At 40.3% G+C, this 22,919-nt stretch overlaps 1 protein-coding gene across 3 annotated transcripts in view; it reads left to right on the top strand.

Moving 5' to 3' along the window:
* The first annotated feature begins 912 nt into the window (after nt 1–912).
* LOC131237126 (U11/U12 small nuclear ribonucleoprotein 25 kDa protein) overlaps nt 913–22,919 on the top strand; it is a 48,351-nt gene continuing 26,344 nt past the window's right edge. The window contains exons 1-3 of one of the 3 annotated variants that reach the window (XM_058234786.1): nt 913–1,518; nt 11,351–11,456; nt 21,501–21,850. In XM_058234786.1, coding sequence (XP_058090769.1) covers nt 1,275–1,518; nt 11,351–11,456; nt 21,501–21,588 — 438 coding nt within the window. In that variant the 5' untranslated portion in view covers nt 913–1,274 and the 3' untranslated portion in view covers nt 21,589–21,850. Of the gene's footprint in view, nt 1,519–11,350; nt 11,457–21,500; nt 21,851–22,919 lie in introns of those variants that run through there. The other 2 variants (XR_009167052.1, XM_058234785.1) reach the window with 2 other exon arrangements.

The following is a 22,919-nucleotide window of genomic DNA, read 5'->3' as shown; positions in this document are numbered from 1 at the left end:
CGTGGGTGTAAGCTACATAAATCACGGTGGGTCCCGGATTCACCCACCTCGGGGGATCCCCCGAAGCCGCCCCGGTTCCTCTGCCAACGGCTAAATGTTTACTCGCGCTGACGGAGGCAGACGGAAGGGGTCGTTTATATTAATTTTCACTGAGTGCTTTTTGTAAGGAAAACGAAGATGGGGTCTTTTCATCCCAACTCTTACAAGCAGAAGCGTTTGGTCATTCGAAATCGAAAAAAAAAAAAGAAAAAAGAAAAAGAAAATAACACCAGGGACTCCCCTGGAGGTTGATCGGACTCGGATTCGATGGTGACCACTGCAGAAATCGGGATGCGTCATGAGTTACTCAGTTTGCTTTTATCCCACCGAGTAAATTCTATTTGGCCCACCCTAAATGTACGTGATTTATACACCCTATTCATCCATTATTCCAGCTCATTCTAAGGGTTGAAATTAAAATTGAAGCATAATGTACGTGATTTACCCACCCTATTTATCCGTTTTTGCAGCTCATTTTAGGGGTTGAAATTAAACTTGAAGCATATCCGAATCTCAGGTGGACCAACAATGGGAATAATTTTCACCGTCGAAACATTTCCAGGGCCCACAGTGATGTTTATTTGTCATCCAAACTAGGGAAAACACAAATATCAGCTTGATCTAAAACTTCCATGCCCCTAGGAATTTTTCACCAGTAAATGTTTAATTCACATTCTTTCCTACGGTGTTTCACCTGAGGTTTAAACATGATTCATTTTTAGGTTTAGAATTAAAATTATCGAATAAAATAGATGAACAAAGCGGATAAAATACATAAATCAGGTAGATCCACTATACTATAATACATGTATTTTGATACATTTTTCCGGCTCATTTTAGGAGATTAGCAATCTTAAGTGGAGCAGTGGTGATTGAAAGCTCACTAATAAAAACTTCCTGGGGCCGAAAAGTTTTGTATCAAGCCCATGTTTGTATTTTCCGTTGTTAAGTCAAACCATCGACTGTCCGTTGATTCCAACAGTGTGGCCCATTTGATAAGTGGTCCGGTCTGATTTTTGTGCCAGGTGATCTTCTCGGTGGGGCCGACGGCCTTAATGGTGCCGATCTCCTACACAGGTGGCGTGTTGCCGGAAAAGATGGTACGGTACCACGAGTTGAGCTACCTTGCCTCAAGTGATCAGTTCTCTATCCGAAGAAGAAAAAACCCCTAAACGACTTCATTCATACTTCTCTCATTTCATCATCATCATCATCATCATCATCGTTCAAACGGCATGGAATCCTCCAACTCCTCCAAGGTCGAGAATTCAATTGGTTACAGCAGCAGCAGCAGCAGCAGCAGCAGCAATGCGTTGAAGAAGGCTAGGTTGCAGTCCATGCTCTCCGCCCTTCTCGAGGATCCCGTGCTCTCCGACATACCGAAGAAACCATCTCTCTCTGATGTCGAAACCTTAATAAACTTGGAAATGGGCAGCGCCATGAAAATCTCCGTCCTCAAGATGGACGACACCTCCTTCGGTGCGTCCTCTTCCTTCCTCCTTTTATGAATTTTCCGTTTCACCGTCTTGTATTTCTCCGTAGATGAGCACGTCGCATGTCGGCCACACCATGTGTTCTTCATTGCCTGGGAATTACGTGGGCCCATTAATGTTAACTAGGATCAAAGAAAGAAAACTAGTTGTGGACGAAAATTCACCAAGGATGAAAATAACACCGACACGCAGGAACGTTATAGCTTGACATTGTCAGTCATCTGCCACCACTTAAAAATAAATTGTAGCTTGATTAGTGCTGATTGTAGAGGGCTTTCGATCAAGGTTGCTGGCATTATCTTCAGCTTCTACCTTTATGTGCTATGTCATGTCTTTTGCGTGAGGAAGTTGAATATAATCGAGATAATAATGATGAAGGGCCATGGGCGCCCTTGGTCCTTGTTGTGTAGTGTTGAGGCTACTGATACCCTTGGTAGGTCTTGTACTCGTATTCATAACTGGCATTTTCTTTAGGATAATCATGAAGAGGGGCCATGTGTGATCTTGGTCCTTGCCATATGTTGTTGAGGTTGCTGATAGGTCTCATACTACCCATTATTGGCATCATCTTGAAGGATTGCTGAAACCCTTGGATCTCATTCTTGTACCCATAATTGGAATCGTCTTTGCATAATTAGGATAATCATGATGAGGAGCCATGGGTGATTTTGGTCCTTGTTGTGGGTGTCAAAGCTGTTGATGCCCTTAGTAGGTCTTGCACTCGTGTCCATAAAATTGGCATTGTCTATGCATAATTAGGATAATCATGAGATGAGGCCATGGGTGACCTTGTATACATAATCCACGTTGTTTCTACATGATTAGGGTAATCATGATGAGGGGCCATGGGCAACCTTGGTCTTTGCTGTGTGTTGAGGCTGTTGATACCCTAAGTAGGTCTCATACACATATCCTTAACTGGGATGATCTCCACCTGGCGTTTGAAGCCTGGAGGTGCCTAGGGCAGCAATTTCCTGACTCCATATATCCCTCTTGCCTTGGTTTGTTCCATGGTTGGAATTAGTTTTCTTATTGTTCTCCTCTGCGGCAAACAATCTAATACTCAATCTCATATTTTACCTTTGAGATCACTTTTTGTCTCCCACATCTATTTCGTTAACTACAATATGGCCATCATAACATCAATTTGATTATGATTGGCCATCCAGAACCATACGAAAATCCACTCCTGGTGGGCATAAACTTGTGGGAGGTGGGTAATAATCGGGTAGATTCAGGTTGGAATTTGGCTATGATGGGGGTTGAGATGAATGACTGGATCAGGGGTTGTAGGTACACAAATTTGGATTGACATAAGGGATTGGTTAAGGGTTGCTACACTAAAACCAGGGCTAAAAGAAGGCTCAAATTTCAAAATAGGCAGTTTTTAAGGTCTTCATCGCTCTCTCTTAGGGCTTGTGCTGCCTTCATCTACATTGTTGTGATGCATGTCTTGGTAACTGTCATTGCTAACGAGAGGGCGGATGGAATAGGGGATATGTGGTATGACAGCTGTTGAAGACGTTTTGCTCAAGGTGACGGGTGTCTAGGTTAGTGCCTTAAGCCTCAATCACGTAGGCGACGGTGTTCGTGTGACGCTGAAGGAATTCTCGTTGCACTTGGATTGGTTATTAATCGAAGACACGTGCAAATCCTCTCCTCTATTTGATAAGGGATTCGTGTTAGGCCTCTTCTTTATCTCCTTGGGCTGGTTCTAGATAGTGGCGTGTAAGAGTCGAGATCTGTTTGGTAGAGGCCATCTTCATTTGTGGCTTTGGGCGACAGTGATGAGGATGTCGCTTTGGCGCTAGTAGAGGCAGAGATCAATCCTTGTGAGGACTGAGGATAGGGCTTTGGTAGTTCTGTAGGTGTTTGGAGTTATGGAAGCTCGGAATTGATGTAGAGTCCGAGGGATATAGGTCGTGCCTGCAACATTTAGTGCTTGGTGTTCAATGCTTCTTTAAGGGGAGGCTGGTTCTAGATAGTGGCGTGTAAGTCATGTGGTTGTTCAATGCTTCTTTAAGGGGATGGAAGTCCAGTTTCAATGGTCAGGGGAATGCAATGGATAAGGGATGCTTTAGGGCACGTTATGAGATTGATCGGAGTCACTTTCGAGGATAGTGAGGATGACTACATTACCCTTTTTCAATTTGTGGAGGGAAGGAAAAATTTAAAAGCCCAAGTATTGGGCTAGGATAAAGGGGGCAGAGTCATCAAAGGAAGGAGAGAGCTGAAGAACTTGGTGTCCACTGTTAATTATAGGGATGGAGATTTGTCTAGGGGGCGGATAGGGGCAGAGGGGTTAGGAAATGTGCTTAATGAAGATCATTAGCTGGAATGTGAGGGGCCTGGGTTGTCATGGAAAAGACTCCAGATCAGGGTTATCTGCAAGAAATTCAAGGTTCAGATTGTTGCCCTTTAGGAAACGAAAATGCAGTCTTTGCGCCAGACAATGGTTAACACGGTTTAGGGAGGTCAGCCTAAAAACTGGTTGGCGTTGGACGCAATAGCGATAGTGAGCAATATTGCTATGATTTGGGATGTTGGCCTCTGGTGTCGCGAGGACTAGTGACTTGGTCAATTCTTGGCTTCTGTTCTATTGAAGGATTCGACTTCAAGATTCTATTGGGTCTTCATAGCAATGTATGGCCCAAATTCTCCCTGTTAGTAGGCTTAGTTTTGGGTAGACTTAAACTCCATTTGCTAGAGGTGAGAACTGCCATGGTGTGTGGGGGGTAATTTGAATATAGTAAGATTTTCTTTTGAGAAGTTGGGAGGGGGTTGCATTAATTGAAGCATGAGCATGAGGGAGTTCTCCATCAGGTTAATTTGAAATGCCATGGTGGATTTGCCTATGGGTGATGTAAAATTCACGTGGTCCAATCCAAGGATCAAGAAAGGGTGATGAAGTTGAAGCTGAATCGGTTCGAGATTTTCCCTAGTTTCTCGAAAGGAGTTTTCATGTCCCATTTGAGATCACTTCCCTATTATGTGTGACGTTAAGGAAGATGATTGGGGGCCAAAGCTGTTTAGATTTGATCTTATTTGGCTTGAGGTGGAGGGGTTCGTTGAGAAAGTGAAAGAGTGGTCATCATCTTTCAAGGTGAAGGGGTGTGTCGGCTTTTCTCTATTTTAGAAACTTAAATTGCTGATAGTAAAAATCATTGTGTAGAGGAAGGTGGTGCTCGGGAGTTGGAAAGCGGGGATGGAAAGAATCCTTTATGATATCCAAGCTCTTGACAATAAGGAAGAGGCACTGGAATTATCGAAAGAGAAGTTACTGAATAGTGAGAGATTCTCTGGCGCTTGATTAGAAAATCAATTGAAGGAGACAAATAAAATAAAATTAATGGAAGCAGTGGTAGAGAGCCACATGCCTAAAAGAGGGCAATACGAACACATTTTTTTATATTATTTTTATTTATTTTTTAATGTTGTAGCAAGTGCAAGGGTGAGGAACAACAAAATCCTTAACATTGTGGTGGATGGGGCAAGATTGGAAGAAAGTCTAGGGTGTGCGAGGTAGTAGCTTTGTTTTACAAGTAACTTGTCACTAGTGAGGAGTTGGTAAGGCTGAAGATAGATGACCTTGCTTTTAAGGTGATCCCAGGAGAGGAGGCTGCTAGTCTTGAAGCTCCATTTTATGAGGAAGAAATTAAGACAAAATTGGATGATTTGGGAAGGGACAGGGCGCTGGGGCCAGATGGTTTTCCAATGGCTTTTTTTTTTGGGGGGGGGGGGGTTCCGAAGTTTGGGGGCAGAGTTATGTGAGTGGTCAACTTGTGTCTGAGTTGGGGGCTTCCTTCATTGTGCTTATTCATAAGAAAGGGCAGAAAGTTTGATGGATTTTAGACCCATCAGTTTGATGGCAGGGCCTTGTAAAATCTTAGCTAAAGTCATGGGTTTTGCTCGGTGTTGGCATTTGTTATTTTGGATGCTTAAAGTGCCTTTGTAGCTGGCAGGCATATTTTTGACAAAGCCTTAGTAGCTTGAATTCATTGATTTGTGTAACTAGAAAGGCAAGAAAGTTATCATATGCAAGCTTGATACTGAAAAAGCTTATGCTCACATGGATTTATATGCTAGGAAGGTTAGGGTGTGGTCAACATTGGAGAGCATGCCAGGCTTGCATTTGGTCAGCTACATTTTTGGTCATGGTGAATGGATCTCCTTAAGGATTCTTCAAAGCTTCTAGAGGGTTGTGGCAAGGTGACCTGTTGTCCCCATTCTCGCTTGTAGTGGTGATGGAGGCTTTGAGCAAGATGCTGGATAGGGGCATGGCAGTGGGTCTCTAATGCAGGGGGAATTTTCACACCGGGCTCGAGTGGGGTAGCCTGTGCAATGCATGGATACACTCGGGGTGGGAGACTCATGTGAAGTAGAACCCATGCGAAGTGGGGCCCATGAGGAGGGTTTGGCCGAGGTCCTAACCCATGGGATGTGGGGCCTGGGCTATGAGATAAAGGGATTGATTCGCCACTCTCTACCAATTCAAGCTTTTAGAGCAAGTGGTTAATTTTCCTGCATCAAATTGATATCTATTGGAGTGCATCTATGCGACTTATCCTTCCCAGGCATCCTCAGACAACATTATATGGAAGCTAGATAAATCCAGTAGATTCTTTGTTAGGTCTCTATACAATCGTCTCCACAACAATCTCACTGAGTCAGACCCTCTTCAGTTCTCCAAATTTTGGAAATATGCTATTCCTCCTAAGATCCTGGTTTTCGGTTGGTTAGCAGGCAAAAGGAAAATTCTGACAGTGGATAACTTACGGAGAAAAGGATGATCCTCCCAAATATTTGTTTATGTTGTATGCTGGAAGAAGAATATGTCGACCACCTTTTGCTACATTGCTCATTCATATCCTCTATTTGGTCAGATTTCTATTGTCGATTCAACATCAACTGGTGCGCCTCGGCTGCGGCTAACCTCTTCTTGCAAGTGTGGCACGGTGTTCATATCGGTAAAGCTAGAACAAAGATCTGGAGAATGACGATTTTCATTGTATGGTGGTTAGTTCGGGAAGAAAGAAACAATAGATGTTTTAGGGACATTTCTAATTCAGCAGGGGCAGTCTCGTCTAGGGCTAAGCAGCGATTGATTGAGTGGGCCATTCATGTAGAATCCCTGAAGGGTTGCGATATGCTGTTTTTAGGCTTGTAGTTTTGTCTACTATCTCAACGGACTTTTCTTCCTTTTTGTCTCCTTTTTTATAATTAATACAATCGTCATCTTTAAAAAATAAAAAAAATGATATCATAGAGGGAGGTCTTGTGTTCGAGACTCCTCACCGGGGGTGATTAATGTAGGGACATTTTCACACCAGCCTTGAGTGGGGTAGCCTGTGGGATGTGGGGACACACTCGGGGTGGGTGACTCTTGTGAAGTGGAACCTATGTAAAGTGGGGCCCCCAAGGAGGGTTCGGCTGAGTACGTTGACAATATTTTGCTCTTTTGTGACATGGAAGAAGCCAAAATTGACAATTTAAGGAAAATCATTTGATATTTCGAAGCTGTATCGGGTCTAAAAGTGAACAACCTCAAAAGCGAAATGCTGGGTGTAGGTTCCTCTAGGGAGGAGGTGATAAAGTTGGTGGAGACATTCAGATGCAGGGATGGGTCTTTCCCTTCGATGTACCTAGGTCTTCCATTATGCATCAACAAGTTGACAAAGCATTTATGGCGTAGGGTATTAGAGAGAGTTGAAAGGAAGATATTAAGGTGGAAGAGCCGACGTCTTTCAACATGAGGAAGGCTAACCTTAATCAAGGCAGCTTTATCAAACTTACTGATATGCCTCATGTCCCTATTCAAGTGCCCAAAGATGGTGCTGGATAGGGAGCTGAAGACAAGCACAAATTTCATTGTCTTAAATGGGAATAGGCGTGCAAGCCAACTAGGAAAGGAGGTGCAGGGATAAAGAAGCTGGAAACCTTGAATGGAGCATTGCTTGGGAAATGGTTATGGAGCTCTAAAGCTGAAGAGGGAAGCTTATGGAAGGAGGTAGCTATGGGCAAGTACAGGGTGATGGAGGAGGGGGGAAGGTGAGGGAGTCTTCGCTTTACTATGCATCATCAGCTATATGGAAATTAATAGTTAGAACAAGTAACAAATTCAAGGAGTTAGATTCTCATCAGGAGATGGGTCTAGAACTTGGTTTTGGAATGATATTTGGTCGGGAGAGAGCTCTCTGTGAAGATTTTCCAAGGCTTGCTAGTTTATCCCCAATTGCAAATATCTCAATTGTTCAGTGTTCCTCCATCTTAAGTCATGAGGTAGTGTGGTCTCTCTCATATAGGAGGAATTTGTCAGATGAGGAAGTTGGTGAGTTCATTGGCTTGATGAACCAGCTTCAAGGAATTGGCCCTGTGCTGGAGAAAAGACAGGATGGTATGGAATAAATACAAATCAGTTACCAGTTATTTCTTCTATTTTTATTTTTATTTACAGTTGTGAGACTTTGCCTCTTCTTTAATGAGATTATAATTACCTTTCGGGGGGGGGGGGGGGGGTAGTTGGGGGTGGTTTGTGTGTGTTTAAGTGCAAGGTTCAATTAGGGTAGGTTTCAGTGCTGCTTACAGATTTTCCAGGGTGTTCACAGGCCTGCGGCTGGAAAGTTTGAGGCTCTGAGGGATATGGTTTAGCTTATTGCAGCAGAGGGGTTTGGGTTCAGCAGTTGTTGGGAGTTTTTGGAATCTGCACCGGAAAAGCCAGATCTTTACAGCAAGAAACCTGCAGGACATCCTGCAAAAACGGAAAAAAATCAGATTTGTAGGTCTGGCAAAGAGTTCACTGGCCACTATGCAAAGGTAACAGTCATCAAATGATCATATCATTATGAAAGGTGTCCATTTTTGAAGCCACGAATGGGTTCATTCGGATAATTTTTTAGTGAAAGCAAGGGAACATGGGGGCTTTCAAATGGATGCTCAAATTGATTACCAGACCATTTTCTATAAACATCCACATCCCCCCCGGCGCGTGCGTGCACATTTTGTAGATAGCTGATCAAATGGTTAGATAATTCGATTGGCGTGATCTTTGTGCTATGGCCTACAAAGTGTGGTTCAAATCAATTGATTGGACTATCCATATCTAAATGCAACTCATACCACCAAAAATTACAAATATGGTGAGCGTAGTGTGCTGTAACAGCCGTTACCAAAAAAAAGGGACCTGTAAGAGCCCTATAATATCCGTTATTGAGCCAATACAGGTTTTCTTCAAAAAAGAAAAGAAAAAAGAAAGAAATAAATAAAAAAGGTCATAACAGCTGTTATGGAAAGGAGTATCGTGACAGTAATGGTGGTGGCTGTTATGGCCACTGTTACCATTACGGAATACCTTGATGGTGAGTTGAAAACAAGCATGGGCCTGCACATGTACATGCCCTTGTGGTGTGGTTCACCATTAACATAGATCAACAGTGGATAACCTAAGGCATTGCCACTCATTCATGGAACTACAGGAAAAACTGTCTAAAAATAGAAAAAAAAAGAAACAAAAACTAAAAATAGTAGTCTATTTTTGCCTAAATACGTTTGGCTTATGCCTCATTTGAGGTGTATGCCTGAAGGTTGAGGCTTAGGCCACGTTCATATGTAAGACTTAGGAACAGCCTTGAGGTTTCTTTTTTTTTTTTTTTTCCTCGTTGCCTTGAGGGGAAACCCTTGAGGCATGAGGTTCCCACTTCTATAAACTAGACACAATTAATCCAATTTCAATAGAGATGATCTTTGTTGGCTTCTTTGGTGGAATTGGTTCTGATTTGTTTAAGGTGCATTGGGCTGGACTCCTAGTTACTAGCAAAAACATCAATTCTGCCAAGCATTTTTATAGCGGTATCAATTCTGCCATGCATTGACAGTGGAGGAACTGGAGCCAGAACACACATGATTTGGTTTTGTTCTCCTCTGATCCAAATCGCATTTGATGAGTTTCAGTTGAAATGAATTGGATGCAAAATTTGGTGGAGAAGCATCTTGCTCGTTCAACTTTCTCATGACTTCCAAATGCACCCATATGAATTATGTAATTTCACTTTGACATGATCCTGGTTGGTATCATCAATAGAATTGGTTTGCATTTGTTTTCATGTATAGTTTTACACAACTGCCAAATGCACCCTTAAAGTTAGAAATCATGTGATTTCCAACATGATTCTTTGAAGGATCCAGAGGTATTCTTCAGGGCAACCATCTCCCCATTATTGTTCATGGTAATGGCAGAAGCACTTAGCAGAATAGTTGATAAGGCTATTATAGAAGGTTTGCTTAGATCATTCCATCACTGCCGGGACAAAAGCTGACTTTTGTTGTTAGTTTTTAGTTGAATTTTGTTGCTTGTATTGGATGACATTGGAATGATATGAACTCATTATATATCTAATTTTTTTGAATTCCAAGTGAGTAATCATGAAAAACTATTAATCAGTTGTCGTGGTTGTTAGATATCTTCACCTATTATTCATTTCCAGATTGAATGAGATCATTTCACCTATTCTTTCCTTATGGCTGGTTACTTGGTGATGTCTACGTTGAAGGTTTCTGTTTCTCGTTTTCTCAGGACTGATGCAACCTGGCATTAGCCAATATTTGTGTCAAAGATGATATAAAGTGGGGTCCCACAGACTACACCTGTGAGGGGAGTCATGAGAAAGCTAATCAGTTGGATAGACAATGACTAAAGTGCCCCTGCATGTGGGTGCCCTTTATTATATCAACTGGTTGCTTGAAAAAGCCTAGAAATGCCCATATGCAATGCTGAAAATGACCAAACTGCCCCCACACATGAGCTGGATGCATAATAGTCCACAAGCATGGATAATTTGGTAACTTCTCATTTGTTCTAGAGTCTTTATTAGCTGTTTTTCCCTTTCTAAATTTGCAGCTTAGGTGTCAACTGCTGATAATGTTTAGAAGAAAAAAAGAAAAAAAAAGCAAGAACCCATATCTAGGAGGATTCTCTGAATAGAGGTGCAATTGATTATAGTCAAAGATAGCAAGAGACGAGAATCCAAATCCAAGAGGATTAAAGCTATATTTTAGTCTTGAACCATTTGTGGAATGGGTATATGGGATTCTTTCTTTTGGTGGAATGCAATTAGAACTTCTGGACTACGCAGTGGACTGGGTGGTGTGACATTGTCTGGTTATCCATTATCTGTTGATTTCTGCTTCTTCAAGTGGTTTATTGTCAATCAAGACCCAGATCTGAAGCGTTACAGATTTCAGATCGGCATTGTCTGTGCATCAGATTGGTTTGGAGTTCCAGATCTCATGTATACAGTCAGATCCAGACTTGCTGTGTGTGTTACCAAGGATTGCAATATCTGGTTGTGTCAAAGAGGCTATCTCGCTGATACCCTTGCTAAAGGAGTGATGTATATGTCACTGACTGATCTTTGATTCCTTTTCTCGAGTCCTGTATTTCTTTCCCATTTAATACCATTTTTTTTTTCATTACTAAAAAAAAGAAAAACTTTTAGAGCTGGTGTGATGAAACTACGGGCAGATACATCTATTCTTTTACTTGTATCCAAACTCCATTCTTCGTTTGCTGCAGGAAGTTACAGTTGACTGTATGAACTTTTTGACTGTCTTGATATGTTAGGTAGTTGATGTCTAAGCTAACTTATTCACCACTTCTCACCTGAGGGATCTTATAGCTTTATATCTCTAGCTTAGTTACTTATTACTTACAAGACCCAAAGAACCCATCTTATATATGATCTTGTTATAGGTTTCGTTAGAAAGAGTTATCTGATGCATTTATTTGGTTTTTCCCAACTGATCAGTTTACTTCGTTTGTGAAGATGTTGCAGTGTCGAACTCTGCCACAGTCAAGGATTTGAAATTGGCTATAAAAAAGAAAACGGATGAAATGGAGCAATCACAGATGGGTCACCGCCACATTTCATGGTATGGCTACCAACCTGCCAATCATTTGGTATGAAACCTGCCAATCATTTGGTATGAGGTTCACTGAACCCATGCACTTGTAGGTAGCCCACCCCACACAGGCTTCCATGTGGCAACATGGCAATGTGCAAGATTCAATGTGTGCATTAGGTGGGCTGCGAAGTTTTGATACCCTGCGAAGTTTTGATACCCTAGCACATGAAGCTGGCCCACTCATCAGGTGCAGCACTTGTGTACATTGCATGCAGTCGGTTCAGCAACTCTTTTCAACCATCCATTTGTCTTGTACATTGTACCTCACCTTCTGAGCAGATTGGCCTGATTCAGGTGTGGAAGCATATACAGGGGCTGTTCTACTTATGCTTGTGGGATTAACAAATTTCAATTGTTTGTGTAAAATTATTCTTCAAATTTCAAAAATTTCATGCCAATGATACAAGCACATATGTAATTAACACTGGAACTGGAGAAAGTCTGATCTACCTTCTTTTTTTCGCTAGTGTTTGGCATCTATATGTTACATATATATTTTAAAAATACTTCCAGCATTCTTGATATATTGTTTGAGTTACATTATTATTATTATTATTATTATTATTATTGAAGATTATATTTAGCCGAAGCAACCCAATGACAAAAACAAACTATACAAAAAAAAAAAAAAACCAGCTATACAACTCGAGACAAAATGAAAAACCACAAAAGATACAAGGGGGAAGCAGTTGCACTAGCCCAGGAGTGAAGGGATGAGAGGGCTGTCTAAAAGGTTTAAGGCCAAGAGACTAGTCCCTCAAATCCCAGAAGATATGATCTGGCACCTTGGAGGAGAGATGTCCCGAAAGCAGCGATTGTTCCTCTCTCCATAATGCCTAGAGAGAAGCCATCACCACCAATTGCCAAATAGCTATGAAGTCTCTTCCAGTGCCTCCTCCATGCCAAGTGAATAGCAAGGCAGGAACTGAGCTAGGCATAACCCAAGGGAAATGAAATCTAATCAGAATTGTCGATCAAACCTCACACGCAAAGCGGCAGTGCAGGAAGAGATGGTTGATGGATTTTGCACTGTCAAGGTAGAAGAGGCAAATGTTGGGGAGAATCATCAGTGATGCTACAAGTTATCCACCATGAGGATTCTTCCTCTTGTGAGGAGCCAGACAAAGGCAACAACCTTTGGGCTGCGTCGTACAATCAAAAGAAGGAAAAACCATTTCTTGAGTTGGAGGGGAGCTACAAATGAGATGAAGGATTTAGAGGAGAAATTGCTCGAAAGAGAGAGCGACAAGGAGAAAGAATCATCCACCCTTGAAGTGGGTCGGATCCATTGAGAAGCTTCAAAAACTTAAGGAATGCCTCGATCTTGATCTCCAATAGGGATCTCCTATATGGCGGATACCAAGCCCCTAAACTGATATCATAAATAAAATAAAATAATTTAAAAAAAAAAAAAAAAAAAAACAATTGGCCATTGTCAAGGAGAGGTTAGAGAACACTATCCAATTTGAGGAAAACAAAAGCAAGATATCTGTCTGAAATCCTCTAGTCTAGCTAGAATCTTATTTGAGTCCCATCACCAAGGCCAAAAGAGATTCCTTCCCAAAAGAGGGACTCAAGGCCAATGATGGCTTTCTAAACCGAAGTGGCTCTGTAAAGGGGATAAGATATAGTAACCATCCTCCCTCTAAACCATATTTACATGCAATAATTTCTCTCCACCATTTTCCTGCCTCTATTCCAAAGGGCCAAAGCCATTTCCTAAGGAGAGCTGAGTTAACATTCGAGGGACTGAAGGCCATCGATGGCTTTCTAAACCGAAGAGGCTCTGTAAAGGGAAGAAGATTTAGTAACCATCCTCCCTCCCCTAAACCATATTTACATGCAATAATTTCTCTCCACCATTTTCCCGCCTTTGTTCCAAAGCGCTAAAGCCATTTCCCTAGGAGAGCCTAGTTCATCTGCCAGGACTGTGATACTTGCAACCCCTTCCGAATAGGGTTTGTAGACCTTGAATCAATTGAGAAGGTGCAACTTATGGCTGTCTGAGTTGCCATTCTAAAGAAAATCTCTCCTAAGTTTATCAATCTTATTTAAAATAGACATAGGGCAACGGAACAAAGAGAATAGGACGGGAGATTAGACAGAGCCACTTTTATCAAGGTAAGACAACCCCCAACAACCAAATAATGGCTTTGCCACGGTGATAATTTCCGCTCCATTCTCTCGATGTCAACAGCCTAGAGATGATTGGCAGGCTTGCCAATGCAGAGGGAAAGCCCTAGGTACGAGCAATGTTTTAAATATCGACGATATCAGCCGATATATACCACGATATATCTTGTATCCCACATGTGCGATACGAAACGCACAGGTAGTGCCGATATATCCCACCTATTCGATCCAGTGAGCATTTTCAATTTTCGATCCATATTTTTATTGTAAATCGTGTTAAACCAGTGTTAAATGGTTACAAATTTATGATTCTTCATGTTTTCTATAAAAAATAATGAATTCAGAACTTTGATTTCAAGATTTGGCGGATATGGGTCAACTTGTGAAAAATTAAGAAAAATCAAAATTTCTCAATTTCTCACAAATCAGTTACAATCTTTGTATCCAAACACAAAATTAAACATGTATGTAACTTGATGTAGTGATTCTTCTTTTACTTTTGAATGTATTTCTTGTGTTTCCATACATGTCTTCGTACGTTTATAAATTATATGAGTAGACTTTGAATATACTTGCATCAGTTCAGTTGGAAAGTGCATATATTAGGACCCCAAACAAAGTAAACCTCTATTATGTGCACTCTTCTTCTTCTTCTTTTTTTTTTGTAAGGTTTTGATTTCTAAGTGTGTATTGATGTCTTTTTCAACAATTCCTGAAGTTTCATTGAAAAATTCGACCAATTTCCCAATGTTCCCACGTTTCCCAACAACATGAATACATTACGCGATACAACCGATATATCCCATGAGATAACCGATATGTATCCATATCCCAAGGGTGCAATACATTACACGATAACGATATTTAAAACATTGGGTACGAGGATGGAACTGAACCAATTTTACACTCAAACACCTCTGCAAGATTGGAAAGGTAAGAATTAGAGATGTTAATACCCAACATTTTGCTTTTGAAAAGATTAATCTTGGAGACTCGAGATGGCCTCAAAATAATGTATAACTTTTTGTAGGTTAATCTTAGCATTTTTAGAAGCTTTGCGGAAAATAAGCATATCATTTGCGAATTGGATGTGGGTGACAGAGGGATTGGAAGGAGCCACTGAAAAGATTGATCGATTCGCCTTTCCTTAATATGCGACTAAGGCCATCAAAAACGATCACAAAGAGGAAGAGAGAGAGTGGGTCTCCCTGCTTAAGCCCCTTGGAAGAGGCTAAAAAGCCTTTGGGGGATCCGTTAACAAGCACAGAGAAAGAAGCTAAGGAGAGGCAGGTTCCAATCCAACTACACCTTAGACCAAAACCTCGCCAACCCGCCATGTAACCTAGATAGCCCTAGTTGTCATGGTCAAAGGCTTTTTCTATGTCCAACTTGCAAACTAAGTCACCCAATCCTTCTTTGTGGTGGTAATTAGTGCATTCATGAGCTAATAGCATGTAGTCCAGGATTTGCCTATTAGCCAAAAAGGCCCATTGAGCTTCCAAAATAACATTAGGAGCACTATCCCAAGTCTAGAAGCCAAAAATTTCATCAAGATTTTATAGAGGCCACCTAAGAGGCTGATATGACAAAAATCCTCGAGGTTTGATGCTTTGTCAGCCTTAGGAATAAGGGGAATGAAAGAGGCCCCCATGGCTTGCGAAAGCTTACTGGAGGAGAAAAAAATTTGAAAGGAAGTCCAGGACATCTTTTTTAAAACATCCCCGAATAGCTGAAAGAAAGCTAAAGGGATCCGGTCAGGACTAGGGGACTTGTCTCTGCTAGGGGAGAAGAATGCTGTTTTAATTTCCTCCTCAGAAAAAGAAGCTTTGAGAGCTATAGCTTCCTCAGCAAAGATCTGGGGGATGTCCAGATTGTCCAGCCTAGGCCGTAGCTAGTTTTTAGCAAAAGAGTAAGGTAGAATAAAAAGGAGACTCAAGTTAGATACGTGTTGTTGATCCTCAAATTTTGATCCATTAATTGAGACTCTACTTATCTTGTTAGTCGAGATCTCGTGCTGGCCATTGCATGAAAATAGGTTTTTTTTTTTTTTTTTTCTTTCTAACTTTCAACCAAAGGGCCCTCGACCTCTGTTTCCATTAGATCTCTTGTTGCCTAGCTGATCTAGAGTAATTAGCCCTAAGGGAGTCCCTGAGGAGTTGTTTGATATCTCTACTAATAAGAGCTTATTTGCTTATTCTAAAAAAATAAGCTCTTATTTTCAAAATAGACTGTTTGGTAAAGCTCTAATTTTAAAAGCTTATTCTTTTAGAAATTAGCAAAAAAGCTCTTAAAAAATAAGTGACAGGGAGGTTAGTTTTTCTTTTAGAGCAAATTTGGCTTAAGTAATTCCCATCTTACCCTCTCCTCTTTACAATCTTTCTAAGGTGGACCCACATGATGAGCAACTGATATTGAAGGTGGGGCTCCACATGACAAACTGTTTGCATCAAGGTGGGCTTACATAATGCACTGTCACATCAAAGGTGGTCCCTGTCACATCAAAGGTGGCCCCCACATGATGGATGCCCCACATCAAAGTGTGGCCCCACATGATAAACGACCTACATCAAAGGTGGGACCCACATGATGGATGGTGGATATTGAAGGTGGGACCACATGATAGAAGGTTGACATCAAAGATAGACCCACATGATGAACAACCCATATTGAAGGGTGGGTCCCACATGATGAATGGTCCACAATAAAGGTGGGACTGACATGTGGATGGTGAACATCAAAATGTGGATGACCCACATCAAAATGTGGCCCCACATGATAAACTATCTACATCAAGTGGGCCCCACATTATGGACAACACATAGCAAAGGTGGGACCCACATGATGGATGGTGGACATCAAAGGTGGGTCCGCATGATGAACCCATATTGAAGGTGCCCCCACTTGATGAGTGGTCCACATCAAGGTGGGCCCGCATAATGCACGGTTCACATCAAAGGTGGGCTCCACATGATGGATGACCCACATCAAAGTGTGGCCCAACATGATGGACCATCCACGTTAAGTGGGGACGGTCATCAAAGGTGGGACCCACATAATGGATGGTGGACATTAAAGGTGGGCCCATGTGATGGACGGTTGACATCGAAGGTGGGCCCACATAATGAATAATCCATATTGGAGGGGGGCACATAATGAATGGTCAACATTAAGGTGGTCCACATGATGGACGAAGTGGGCCACACATGAATGATGACCCACATCAAAGTATGGCACCTCGTGATGGACAGTCCACATTAAGTGTCATGCCCCAAAATTTGGGTGCCCGAATAGGGTATCTAGGACCCGAATTCTAGACCCGTGACCTGTGAAAAAGGTAAAGTATGACAGGTAAATATGTATTCCATTTCCTCCCACCATATCCCACAAATTTTAAAATCCAAACCACATGCTAAGATAAAGAATTCCATATTATGTTACTATATTGATGCATAATTATTTAACTTGAATAAAGAAAATTTTAAATCAAGTTCAAAGCTTTATTACATTCATAATTCTAAAATAAAATTAAACTGATTCTATGCAGAATGACGTATCACGTGCATCCAATCACATCCAATGCTCCCATTACTAATAGTAGTATCTTGCATTTTCAAAATATTCATAACCTGAAATGGTTAAAACATAATGAGTTGACAACTCAATAGAATCACATCAATTCCGAGTTGAAAGCTTTACAAATGTTACCAAATGTAAGCCTGACATATTAATCAAAATAAGGTGAATATTGGATTTAAAATCATAATTAATTATTTGTCATTCGTGAATAAATTTTAACATAACTTTCCTAAAATATTAAGATTAGGAGTGGGCAAAATACCCATGTGTACTAAGCCTTTTAGGGGATGACCCACGGCAGAGCACCGGTGTTGATCCTTTCAGGGTATGACCTTTGGCAGAGCACCGATATAACCTTTTGGGACAAAAGCCCAGGGCAGTGCACCCATGTATGCATTTCTTTTAGGGAATCACCCAGAGCAGAACACTCGTGCCAATCCTTTTGGGAATGACCCCAGGCAGAGCACTTGTATCATGCCGATCCTTTCGGGAAAGACCCTAGGAAGAGCACCCATGAGAATCATTAAATCTTTCCATTAAATTAAAATAGCTCACATATGACATATTTTATAAGTTTACAACTTACATGTCTATTCACCATTTAAGATTTCTAGACAATGATGTTTACCATACACAACATATCAAATTAGCAACATCAAATAGACATACAATTTTAATTTAGATCATGCATCTATATCTAAAAGTAATAGTGTCTATACTCATTAAGATTTAAACTATGATAGAAATGCATCTAACTCAAACCTACATTTTCGCATACAGTAACAAAAAAATACGACAGATGTAGTGTCCATGTTTACACAAATAAAATTCATTATCAACACTGGATAGTTTAAAATATTAAATGGAAAAACAATATTTGTATCGTCTCAATCCAATCAAGAATATCTTAATGTTTAACTCATATAAGATAATTATTTATGAAGTTTCCAATAGGGAATGATCACCTACCTAGTTTAGGTGTTAGAGGCTATGCAGCTTGACTTGAACTAGCACGAATATAATTTGTTCGAATCAGTCGGTCAGAATGAAGAACTAAACACCTCAGTTGGGTGATGACTTTGGAGAAGATTTGTCCAAGCTCACGATCGGTCTACATACAACAAGCTAAGGATAGGATCTACTGGAGCCTCTAATGGCGATTTCTAAATTGATGCTTCTCCAGAGGTTCTGGCTTATCTAAATGATGAAGATTGATATACAAGAGCTTGGTGTAACAAGAGATGAAGCTTTAATGGTGACTTCCTAATGGGTTCGGTAGTTCGTGGTTTCATGGTGGTTAATGCACTTTTTTTTTTTTTCCTGTTTTTAACGAAATCTGGTAGATGGACGGTTTAGATAAGATCGAAGTGAAGCAGTTCCATTGTGGAGCAACGAAAAAGGAGAGTGGGAGACGAAGTCGATTCTACCGATTTTATATAAATGTGCGTTGCACATCGAGTGCGTGGGTGTGTGTGTGTATGTGTGTGTGTGTGTGTGATGGGTCAAAATGGCAGGACCCACCTATTGAACGGTTTGGATCGGGCCATAGGCCCTTGTTCCTGATGGTTTGGAGGGGATAGATGGGTCCCAGAACCCTTTTGTAGACGCGGAGCAGGAGATGGGAGAGAATCAGGAGAGTGGAAATCGGTTTCACAGTGACGTGCGTCATCATGTCACTCACCAATTTATTTTTTATTTTATTTTATTTTTTTTTGCAATGCGCCCCATAGTAGTGTTGCATCAAATCCATTCCGTTCATCTGTTTTGCTTGCCCATATTAGGGCATGAGCCAAAAAATGGGCCGACCCGATGCTAAAGTGGGCCACACCAAGTGAAGCAGTGGGAGAGATTCCCACCGTTGAATTTGAAAAAAAGAGGTTGTTACCTTCTACCCCCTTAACAAAATTTTGTCCTTGAAATTAACCTATGGTAATTTTTGTAATTTCCTCCAATATCTTTGTTATTTCAAATTATGATGAACAAGTAAGGAATACGAGTAAAAGTTACTACAAGAAAAATAAAATAAAATAATGATTCAACAAATTTTATTTTAAATAAAAATTTAATAATATATTTAAAACAAATACAAATGCATAAATTTAAACTAGATAAAAATATTGAAAAATAATCATTACTAAACTCATATACTTCATGATAATCATTTAATTTCTAATTTGTAATAACTACCTTAAGTTAGAAAATTTTGTAAACACCTTTTAAACTTCAATAACTTATAAGTTTTAGTTGAATTTGTTTCAATCACGCAATTCAGAAGTCATGAAAAATGAGCCTTTTTTTTTTGTTCTTTTAAAGCAATGCTACATGCATGATGAACACTTGTAGGTAGGGTTGTAAATAAGCCTGAACAGTTGCAAGTAGGGTTGTAAATGAGTCGAGATACGGTCAAGTTGAGGCTTGTCCAAGCCCAATCTGCAAAGTAGAACTTAGACCCAAGCCCATCCAAGACCTATGATGAGCTAAAACCACTAAGCCCAAGCTTGTCCTGAGATGTTTATTCCAGAACTAAACCCAAGCCCATCCCTATCTACGGTAGGATAGGTCATGTAAGGGACATGTTTATGCATGGTTGGACCCATCAAAGTAACGGCTCAAATCACAAGTCTAGGAGCTGCTTGCAAGATATATAAAAGAAGAAAAACTATGTTATGTACTAGAGCATAAAGAGAAAAAAAACAGATACCATGAAGGAGGGTTGTGATTTAGTTAGAGCAGTGAGCATTTCAAAGTATGTGGGGTTATGCGTGATTTGGTCTTCAAATCCTTAGTTGTAGCAGGCATTTCATAGTAGGGCAAGGATGATGTGGATGTTGGTTTGGTCAAACATTGTGTCTAATTCAAAGTTTTTTTTAACAAGCAAAACAGATGAACATAATGGATTTGATGCAACACTGCTATGGGGCCCATTGCAAAAAAGAAAAAAAGAAAAAATAAAGTGGTGAGTGACGTGCTGACCCACGTCACCGTGAAACCGATTCCCACTCTCCCAATTCTCTCTCCCATCTTCTCCTGCTCCACGTCTACAAAAGGGTTTTGGGACCCATCTATCCCCTCCAAACCATCAGGAACATGGGCCTATGGCCCGATCAAAACCGTTTAGTAGGTATCACTGTGAAACCGATTTCCACTCTCTCGATTCTCTCTCCCATCTTCTCCTGCTCCATGTCTACAAAAGGGTTCTGGGACCCATCTGTCCCCTCCAAACCATCAGGAACATGGGCCTATGGTTTCGTAGGTGGGTCCCTCCATTTTGACCCATCATACAAAATAAATAAATAAAATAAAAAATAAAATAAAATAAAATACACACCCACGCATTCGATGTGTAATGCACATTTCTATAAAATCGGTAGAATCGACTTCCTCTCCCACTCTACTTTTTCATCGCTCCACAATGGAACTACTTCACTTCAAGCTTATCCAAACCATCCATATGCCGGATTTCGTTAAAAACAAGGACAATAAAAAAACAACGTGCATTAACCACTACAGAGCCACGAACTATCGAACCCATTAGGAAATCACCATTAAAGCTTCGTCTCTCGTTACACCAAGCTCCTATCTATCAATCTTCATTATTTAGATAAGTCAGAACCTCTGGAGAAACATCAATTCAGAAATCACCATTAAAAGCTTCAGTAGATCCTAGCCTTAGCTTGTCGTGTGTAGACCGATCGTGAGCTTGGACAAATCTTCTCCAAAGTCATCACCTAAATGAGGTGTTTAGTTCTTCATTCTAACTGGCTAATTCGAACAAATTATATTCATGCTAGTTCAAGTCAAGTCGCTTAGCCTCTAACGCCTGAATTAGGTTGGCGATCATTCCCTATTGGAAACTTCATAAATAATTACCTTATATGAGTTAGACATTGAGATATTCTTGATTGGATTGAGACGATACAAATATTGTTTTCTCATTTAATATTTTAAACTATCCAGTGTTGATAATGAATTTTATTTTTGTAAACATAGACACTACATCTGTTGTATTTTTTTTTGTTACCGTATATGAAAATGTAAGTCTGAGTTAGATGCATTTCTATCATAGTTTAAATCTTAATGAGTATAGACATTATTACTTTTAGATATTGATGCATGATCTAAATTAAAATTGTATGTTTATTTGATGTTGCTGATTTGATATGTTGTGTATGGTAAACATTATTGTCTAGAAATCTTAAATGGTGAATCGACATGGAAGTTGTAAACTTATAAAATGTGTCATATGTGAGCTATTTTAATTTAATGGAAAGATTTAATGATTCTCACGGTTGCTCTGCCCAGGGTCTTTTCCGAAAGGATCGGCACGATACGAGTGCTCTGCCCAGGGTCATTCCCAAAAGGATTAGCACGGGTGCTCTGCCTTGGGTGATTCTCTAAAAGATGTGCACACACGGGTGCACTGCCCTAGGCTTTTGTCCCTAAAAGGTTATACCAGTGCTCTGCTGAGGTTCATACCCCGAAAGAATCAACACCGGTGCTTTGCTATGGGTCATCCCTTAAAAGGATCAGCACACATGGGTGTTTTGCCCACTCCTAATCTTAATATTTTAGGAAAGCTATGTTAAAATTTATTCATGAATGATGAAGATTAATTATGATTTTAAATCCAATATTCGCCTTATTTTGATTGATATGTCGGGCTTACATTTGGTAATATTTGTGAAGCTTTCAACTCGGGATTGATGCGATCCTATTGAGTTGTTAACTCATTATGTTTTAACCATTTCAAGTTATGAATATTTTGAAGATGCAGGATACTACTATTAGTAGTAGGAGCATTGGATGTGATTGGATGCACGTGATACGTTATTCTGCATAGAATCAATTTAATTTTATTTTAGAATTATGAATGTAATAAAGCTTTGAACTTGATTCAAATTTTTTTTTTTTTTTAATTCAAGTTGAGTTAAATAATTATGCATCGATATAGTAACATATTATGGAATTTTTTATCTTAGTATGTGGTTTGAATTTTAAAATTTGTGGGATATGGTGGGAGAAATGGAATGCATATTTACTTGTCATACTTTACCTTTTTCACAGGTCATGAGTCTGGAATTCGGGTCTTGGATACCCTATTCGGGTACCCGAATTTTGGGGCATGACATTAAGTGGGCCCCACCTAATGGATGGCCCACATCCAAGTTCTTGCATGATGGATGACCCATATCCAAAGTGGCCTAACATGATGGATGATCCACATAGAATGTGTGCCCACACGATGGATGGGGCATATCTAAAGTGGTGCCCACATGGTGGACAACCCACTTCAAAGGTGGCGCCCACATGATGGACACATCAAATGTTGATTCCATGTGATGGGTGGTGGACATTAATGTAATGGAGTTGTTGTGATTTTTAAAAATGACATCAACTACCCGTACAAAAAGCTCTTATTTGAATGTTTTACCAAACATGTTTATTTCATATATTAGCTTTTTTTAGTTTTGAAAACTTAATTTTACCAAACGAGCTTTTTCAAAACAAGAGGTAGAATAAAAAGAGCTTATTAGAGTAGCTCTTATTAGATTAGAGTAGAGATGCCAAACGAGCCCTAAGAGTTTTGTCCTCATCCTAAAGAGAACTTGATTCTTCTTGCACATTGAAGAGCTAAATAGCCATAAGGTAGTTAGATGCTACTGTGCTGCCTCGAGTTCGACTTGAATTTCCTTCCTCCAATTGATCAGATTAAGTTTAAAG

This window comes from Magnolia sinica, chromosome 2 (genome assembly GCF_029962835.1).
Source record: "Magnolia sinica isolate HGM2019 chromosome 2, MsV1, whole genome shotgun sequence".
Taxonomy (NCBI): Eukaryota; Viridiplantae; Streptophyta; class Magnoliopsida; order Magnoliales; family Magnoliaceae; genus Magnolia; species Magnolia sinica.
Note: the sequence above shows the minus strand (reverse complement) of the source record. Positions and strands in the feature narration are given on the sequence as shown.